A 7,929-nucleotide genomic window follows, 5' to 3' on the forward strand; every position below is an offset into this window, starting at 1 on the left:
TCAAGTGATCCTCCCACCTCAGCATCCCAAGTAGTTGGGACTACAGACATGAGCCACCACACCCAGCTATTTTTTTCAATTTTTTGTAGAGAGGAGGACTCTCTATGTTGCCCAGGCTGGTCTCAAACTCATAGGCTCAAGTAACCCACCCGCTTCAGCCTCCCAAAGTGCTGGGACTACAGGCACGATCTACCATGTCTGTCCTGAAATGGGTTTTGTTGTTGTCGTCGTCGTTGTTGTTGTTGTTTGTTGTTGTTGTTTGAGACGAAGTGTTGCTCTGTCACTCAGGCTGGAGTGCAGTGGCAGGATCTTGGCTCATTGCTGCAACATCCACCTCCCAGGTTCAAGCAATTCTCCTTGCCTCAGCCTCCCGAGTAGCTGGGATTACAGGCACCTGCCACCATGCCCAGCTAATTTTTGTATTTTTAGTAGAGATGGGGTTTCTCCATGTTGGTCAGGCTGGTCTCAAACTCTCAACCTCAGGTGATCTGCCAGCCTCGGCCTCCCAAGGTGCTGGGATTACAAGTGTGAGCCACTGCGCCCAGCCTGGTTTCTTGTTTATTCATTTTCTTGTCTTTTTTGTCTGACATCTGTTTACCCTCAGCTACACAAAGATAGAAATTTTATGTCTTGTTCCTCCAGCATCTCCACAGTACCTAGCACAGTGCAATGTATACAGTTGGGGTTCAATGAATACTTGTCAATGCAGGTGAAATTAAGAGGACAGTCTTGGAAATCAGGCCTTGATTAAATCGTGCTTTGACCGTCTTCTTTCAAGCTATCTGCGCTCCCTGGGCCTCACTTTCCTCCTCTGTGAAACGGACATATTTGGATCATTGAGTGGATGTGCAACTACTGTAGATGAAAATAAATATTGCAATAAAGCCAGTAGCAAAGATAAAACTAAGTACATGCTGGCTGGGGTTACTATTATTAGTCCCCTGGGTGGGACTGTATTTATAGGACTGGGGCTTTTGAGCCCTTTGCTGACTTCTGAAGAACCACACCTCTACCAGGCTCTGAGTCAGGGGTAGCTGGAAGCCACCCTGGCACACTCTCCCACAATGTCTATCTGCAGCTCTAACCACTCAGTGTTCACCTCTTCACCCTCCAGCTCCCAGCTCTCGCAACTTGTCTTCACTGTTCCTCTTTCCCCTACAAGGCCACCTGGACTCTCGCATTCGGGTCCTTTAATTTCTTTATTTTCTTTTTTCCTTTCTCTTTTCTTTTATTTTTATTTATTAATTTGACACAGAGTTTCAGTCTTATTACCCAGGCTGAAGTGCAATGGTGCTAATCTTGGCTCACAACAACCTCTGCTTCCCAGGTTCAAGCTATTCTGCCTCAGCCTCCCGAGTAGCTGGGACTACAGGCGCATGTCACCACCCCTGGCTAATTTTTGTATTTTTAGTAGAGACGGGGTTTCTCCATGTTGGTCGACCTCAGGTGATCCGCCAGCCTCGGCCTCCCAAAGTGCTGGGATTATGGGGGTGAGCCACCGCGCCCCACCAGGTCCTTTAATTTCTTTCTTCCTTCTGCGTCTTCTCCCCACAGGAGCAAAAGTTGCCCATTCCGTCAGACCACAGCTTCCCTCCTGGGGGGGATGGGGCCGAGTGCTCAGGATGTGGTGACAGCGGAGGTGACTGGACATTTCTGTCCTCTGCCAGCGCCTTCCTCGCGGCTACACCGGTTGGAGTCCGCTGGCCATATAAGCCGTGGCTGTGGGGCTCTGTTCCCAGGGTGAAGGAAACTCTGGGCCTCTCCCAGGGCCAGGAACGCCCAGTGTGTGGCGTGTGCACACAAGCCCGGCTGCAGTTCTTCACCATGTACGGAAAATAGGGGCACGGCCCAAAGGTTCTAACAGCCTTTTTTAGCCCGGCCCGCCCGGGGGCGCTGACTCACACCTTCCCTGCTCCGCCCCAAAGGGGGCTCCAGGTCCCCAGCTGGTGCCCGGAGAGTGGTAGCCTAGGTGCCAGCAAAAGCTGGCCGACTAGGCCGGAAGTGGGAGACCACAGGCCCCTGGCGAAGGAAGCCGCCCTGCTTCACCCTGCTGCTATCCCGACGTCAGCTGAGGGTCTGGATGATTCCGAGCCAGGACTGTGGGTACACTGGTGTAGTCCCGCCACGACAGGCCCACCATGCCATGCACAATAATTTATGTGTGAGCCCCTGCACACCTCCAAAAAGGTGAAATGAATGAATAAGGAGAGGAGCAGGGGACGGTAAAGAGAAAAAGAATGGGGAGAAAGCACACCGGGCTGAGAACCGGCAGGCAGAAGCAAAGAACTGTGTGCAAGCAGGAAACCAGCTGCACGAAGCACGTCAGCGATTACTCTAAACAGGATCGACCCACTCGCTCCTTTACAGAGTGCTCTGAGCAGCCCTACCCCGCCTCGAGCACCTGGCAAGCCAAGACCGGATCGAACCATTTTATTACACACACACACCACCGCCAGCCCCAGAACCAGAAGTTCAGGCTGGCCGGGCTGGAAGGGTTGTACCACTGACGCTGCGAGGGGAGTGCGGGCAGAGCCACTGCGCAGCGGGAGGGGGGACCAGACCAAGTGGAAGATCTGGGGAGGTGCCAAGTGCGGGGCTGCCAGAAGCGCCGGATCCAGGTTGGGCGGTAATTAGTGAGCCCCGAGCTGTCAGAGGTAGGTTCAGTGCCTCCGCCTTCCGGCTGCCATCTCCTGAGCGAGCTGCGCTGCCCCCCGGACCCCTAGGGCCCGCGAGAGCCGTTCCTCGCTGGGCACTAGCCAGGGACCCGGGGAACCAGGGATCTGATCGTTGGGATCCTCAGTGAGGCGCTCAGGAGGAGAAACCTTGGGGCCACCGGCGGCTGACTCTGGACTAGGCTCCGGGCTGCCCCGGGTCTTCTTGAGTGTCGTCCAGGATGGAGGGTGCTGAACTGGGGAAGTACTGCTGCTGCGAGACCCCATCACCTCCGGCCCTCCAGGATCTGCGCTGCGATCTGGCAATGGCGGGGCTACGGGTTAGATTGGGTGGTGAAGTAGGGAAGGGAAATCAGGGCTTTTGGCCGGGGGTGGACAGAATAACCCAAAGGCTGCGGGAGACTAAGAACTTGGCCCTTAGAAAAATCTCCTCTCGAGGCCTTCTGGGGCCAGCACAGCCCCTCACAACCCCAGCACCTCCTTTCCCAAGACCCCTCCCCTCCTGGATCCAGAACATGGCCCTCAGAAATCATTTCCCACAGTCTCCAAAGGAAATCAAGCACCTCTCATCTAGGATCCCCTACTCTCTCCTCTCATCCCACCTCCCTTGACTCCCAAATCACCGACTCTGTTTTTCAGCACTAGACCCGATACCCTCTGGATCTCCTTCCCATTTCCTCCCATTTCTGCCTTCCCCTCTGAGAACTAAGACCCTTCCTTCCAAACACTTGCTTTTATCCCAGACCCCTTCCCTTCTCTCCCCGCAGTACCTGGAAAGCCCATCCTCTGAAATCCCTATCCTTGGGACTGACACCCCTCCCTGCCCCTGCTTTATTCCTATCCTGGGACCCTGTACCCCTCCCTGCTCCTACTTGTGAGAATACCATGACCTCTTGCAGACTCTCCCCACAGAGACCACCAAACCCTTCCTACCCAGAATCTCAGCCTCTCCGCTCTGTGAACCTCTCCCTTCTCCTCACTGATCTCTGACTTCTCTCCCTTGGGAAACCCACCAACTCCTTTTTGGGGCTCTCCCACCCCTCGTGTCTTGCCAGGGTGGGTCTCTAGAGGCCGATGAAGCACCAGGTGGAGCTGAGGGCCTCCAGCTCGGATCCGCTCCACAGCCTGGGCATGGGTGAGGCCCTGCGTTGACTCTCCGTTGATGTGGAGCACTAGGTCCCCGACCTGCAAGAGTGCAAGGCAGTAGTGTTGGAAAGGCAAAAGGAGAGCATCCCAACAAAGGGAGGGATAGCACCTACCAGTGGAAGGGGCTTCAGGGCTCACCTCCAAACGACCACAGCGCTGTGCCGGGCCATCCTTCAGCAGCCCCCGGACGGACAGCGGAGCATCCCCAACCACATCCCGGCCCCCACCTAAGGTGAGGCCAAAGCCTGCGTGACCGCGGACCAGCTCCACAGAGAAATGACCAGAGGCCTGGGAGGGCTTTGGAGCACTACGTGCCTTACCCTGGATCACTTGCGGAGGCTTGTTACATGTCTCTAACCGACGGTGCTGGAATAAAGGACACGGGTGTACATAGATTGCCCCGAGGCAGGTGGCCTCTAATAGAAGGATGAGTTGGTACCTGGGGCCGGTGATCCACAATAGTGGCATGAGGCAGGCGACTGTCTGTGACCTCTATGTCTGCAGAGTCCAACACGCTAACAGCTGGGGAAGAAAAGTGGTGGAAAGGGCTGTGGGGGGACATGCCATGGAAACTACCTAGGACCTGCTCCCTGAGTTAACATTCCAACCTTATCTATTTGCCTAGCCCCTGCAGCTCATTTACAAACTGGCCCACCATTTCACTAGGCACCATCCCCTCAAGTAATCTTTTAAAGGCTCTCAGCCCAAACAAATAACTATTCGGACCCCACCTTCTTAACAAACAATCCTGGGCTCACCCATGTGAATAATCTTCCAGGCCTTCCTATCTCCCTCTAACAACACGCAGAACACATTCCTCAAATAACACCATTCGGCCCACCCTGAAGGGTGCTACTCCAAAATTTGGCTCCCAAACCTTCCAGAGCACGCCCTCTAATTAGCCTCTAACTCTCATCCCATTCCTGACATCTCAAGCCCCGCCCCTATGGGCCTATAGGCTCTACCCCCGTGACTCACATTTCAGGCCTGCCCCTTCGCTGCATGCCCGCCCCCAGCACGCTCCAGGCCCCACCTCCTCGGAAAGGACCCTCCAAGCCCCATCGGCCAGAACAGGGATCCAGCCCCGCACTCTCACTTTTTTTTTCTTTTTTTATTTTCTTTCTCTTTTTTTACTCCTTCTAGACTTCAGAAGACAGCCCCGCACTCTCAACTAATCTGGCCCTCGCCTACTGCGATAACCCTCAAGGAATATTCTAGGATAAGCCCAAGGCTCCACCCACTCGAAGCACCCTCCGAGCCCCGCCCCCCCAATCGCACCCCTTGGCTCCACCCAAGACAGGGCAGTAGCTGCAGATCCCCGGGGCCTGCCCCTCTGAACCCAGCTCCTCTCCGAACACGCACCCTCCTTGGGGCGCAGGCGCAATGTGGCACCTGCCCTGCGTACCAACGCCGCCACGTCGCCCGCAGCTCGCGCCGCCAGGGGGCGCGCGTCCAGCCGCGCCAGGAGCCGTCGGGCGCTGGCGCCCGCCGGCTGAGAGGTTCCGCGGCCTGCACGGGAGAAGGGGACAGGTCAGCGTCAACCTTCGGCCTCGGCCCACCCCCACGCCCTCAGGATACCCGGGGATCCCTGGCCACTCTCTCAATAGTTCCGGAGGTCGCCGCTGTCCCTCCCCTCACCCGATCCCCAACCAACGCGGGTAGCCGGTGCACCCCCGCCTGCCCTCACGTTGTCCCTGGAGATTGCTGTTTGACTGTAATAGTATTGGACACCTCTTAACACCCTGTGAGGTCCTCGACTACCCCCTAATCACCCTGGACGCCCAACTCTTCGCCCACGGTATCTCCGGGGACCCCGTTTCCCCCAGATATTCTGGGAGAACATGACCTGACCCCGTAGCCCTGGGTCCCCCAATTCCCACTCTAGGTATCCTAGGCAACCCCTGCTATCCCCATGAATTCCCTCAGGAGGCCCGTTCCCCCCATGACCCATGTGCCTCCAGATTCCCCCTCCACAGGTCCCCAGGGACCCCCAGCTCCCCTACCCTCATTTCACTACAGACCCTGAGAGCTCAGGTGTCCCCAGTGACCACGGACAGACCCCTCCCCGCAAGTCTGCACATCTCCCTGGAGACTCCTGAGAGCCCCTCCCCTGCTCTGGTGTGCAGGCGTTTCGCTCTCGTGTAGGTGTGGGTAGGGGACCTCAAGCCCAGCCTCCATCGCTGGGCCCCTGCCCCCTGTCACCGCCACTTGGGCGCCAGAGCAGCTCTGTTTACCACCTGTCAGAAGAAAAAAATGTGGAGCAGATAGGCGGGACGAGGGTGGCTGTGACTCGCCCTGTCCTTCCCCAGCACCCCCAATCCCTGTACCTCCTCTGCTCCCCCTAGGGTCCGCGGCGCCCCCTGTGCGCGGCTCCATGGCCAGTAGTCGCCGAGTAGACGCAGGGCAGCCAGCGACGAGTTTTGAGCGCTGAGGCGCGCTCACCTGGCGGCCTGCCCAGGCCCTGGAGGCTGAGGCTGGCTGGTCCCGTGCCTAGCTCCTGGACCCGCGCGGTGACCTACCTGGCGGCCAGCAAGGAGGCCAGGCTGTGGGAGCCAGCAGGAGTGCTTGGCCTCAGGCTGATGCAGGCTCCGCGCTCTGTTAACTAAAGGTCCTAGTTAGAATTTAAAAGTCAGACCATACCAACTGTTGCTGAAGATATGGAGGAAATGGAACTCCTATACCACAAGTGGAAATGTAAAATGATGTTGCAACTTTAGAAAACAGTTTGGTAGTGTCTTTAAAAGTTTAACGTGGCCGGGCATGGTGGCTCACACCTGTAATCCAAGCACTTTGGAGGCCAAGGCTGGCAGATCACCTGAGGTCGGGAGTTCAAGACCAGCCTGATCAACATGGTAAAACCCCGTGTCAAAAAAAAAAAAAAAAAAAAGTTAAACATACATGGCCAGGCACAGCGACTCATGCCTATAACCCCAGTGCTTTGGGAGGCCGAGGCCAGGGAATCACCTGAGGTCAGGAGTTCGAGACCAGCCTGACCAACATGGAGAAAACCCGTGTCTACTAAAAATACAAAATTAGCCAGGTGTGGTGGCATGCGCCTGTAATCCCAGCTACTCAGGAGGCTGAGGCAGGAGAATCACTTGAACCCAGGAGGCAGAGGTTGCAGTGAGCCGAGATCTCATCACTGCACTCCAGCCTGGGCAACAAGATCGAAACTTTGTCTAAAAAAAAAAAAGTTAAATGTAGGTGTACGTATGAGCCAGCCATTCCACTCATGAGTCTTTATCTAAAAGAAAGCATACATCTACACAGCCTTGTGTTACAAATGTTCATAGCCAGCTTCATTTCTTGTTTTATTCATTTAGAACTACTGTAACAAAATATCATAGACTAGGTGGCTTAAACAACATGTTTCTCACAGTTCTGGAAGCTGGAAAGTCCAAGATCAAGGTGGCAGCCAATTTGGCTCCTGGTGAGGTCTCTCCTTTTGGCTTGCAGATACCAAATTTCTGTGTCCTCACATGGAATTAAGAGAATGAAGAGAGTAAAGGGGTGAGAGAGAGCGAGACACACAGAGGCAGAGATTGCTCTCTTTTGTTTCTTATAAGGTTACAGTCCTAGCTGATTAGGCCTCCACCTTAATGACCTCATTTTGCCTTAATTTCCTCCTAACGAAGCTATCTTCAGATACAGTCACATTGGAGGTTAGGGCTTTAACATATATATTTATGGGTGGACACAATCCAGTCCATAATATTTGTTAATATCCAAAAACTGGAAATAACCCAAATGCCCATTAATAGTTGAATAAGGCCAGGCATGGTGGCTCAGGCCTGTAATCCCAGCACTTTGGGAGGCAGAGGAGGGCAGATCACGAGATCAGGCATTTGAGACCAGCCTGGCCAACATAGTGAAACCCCGTGTCTACTAAAAATACAAAAAAAATTAGCCTGGTGTAATGGCGGGCGCCTGTAATCCCACCTACTCGGGAGGCCGAGGCAGGAGAATTGCTTGAACATGGTGGAAGTTGTAGTGAGCCAAGATCAAGCCACCCCACACTCCGGCCCAGGCGACAATGTGAAACTCCATCTCAAAAAAAAAAAAAAAAAAATAGTTGAATGAGGCCAGGCCAGGCCCAGTGGCTCATGCCTAT

At 54.8% G+C, this 7,929-nt stretch overlaps 1 protein-coding gene across 1 annotated transcript; it reads right to left on the reverse strand.

Moving 5' to 3' along the window:
* Positions 1-2,415: 2,415 nt before the first annotated feature.
* On the reverse strand, positions 2,416-6,235 carry MAGIX (MAGI family member, X-linked). Its single transcript, XM_017514237.2, has 6 exons — positions 6,146-6,235; positions 5,181-5,327; positions 4,258-4,340; positions 3,957-4,184; positions 3,686-3,857; positions 2,416-2,971 (listed from the first exon to the last, which is right to left on the reverse strand). Exons 1-6 carry the CDS (start codon positions 6,192-6,194, stop codon positions 2,661-2,663), a joined length of 990 nt encoding a protein of 329 aa, XP_017369726.1. The 5' UTR covers positions 6,195-6,235; the 3' UTR covers positions 2,416-2,660.
* Positions 6,236-7,929: the final 1,694 nt, after the last annotated feature.

This window comes from Cebus imitator, unplaced genomic scaffold, assembly GCF_001604975.1.
Source record: "Cebus imitator isolate Cc_AM_T3 unplaced genomic scaffold, Cebus_imitator-1.0 Scaffold520, whole genome shotgun sequence".
NCBI lineage: Eukaryota > Metazoa > Chordata > Mammalia > Primates > Cebidae > Cebus > Cebus imitator.

What these genes read in the sequence shown, in the direction of transcription:
- MAGIX (XM_017514237.2), bottom strand. Translation starts at nt 6,194, where the DNA reads ATGGAGCCGCGCACAGGGGGCGCCGCGGACCCTAGGGGGAGCAGAGGA. An exon ending in AGCGCTGTGGTCGTTTGGAG is followed by an intron (nt 3,858 to 3,956) that starts GTGAGCCCTGAA and finishes GCACTCTTGCAG; the next exon opens with GTCGGGGACCTAGTGCTCCA. An exon ending in AGAGCCCCAAAAAGGAGTTG is followed by an intron (nt 2,972 to 3,685) that starts GTGGGTTTCCCA and finishes CGCCATTGCCAG; the next exon opens with ATCGCAGCGCAGATCCTGGA.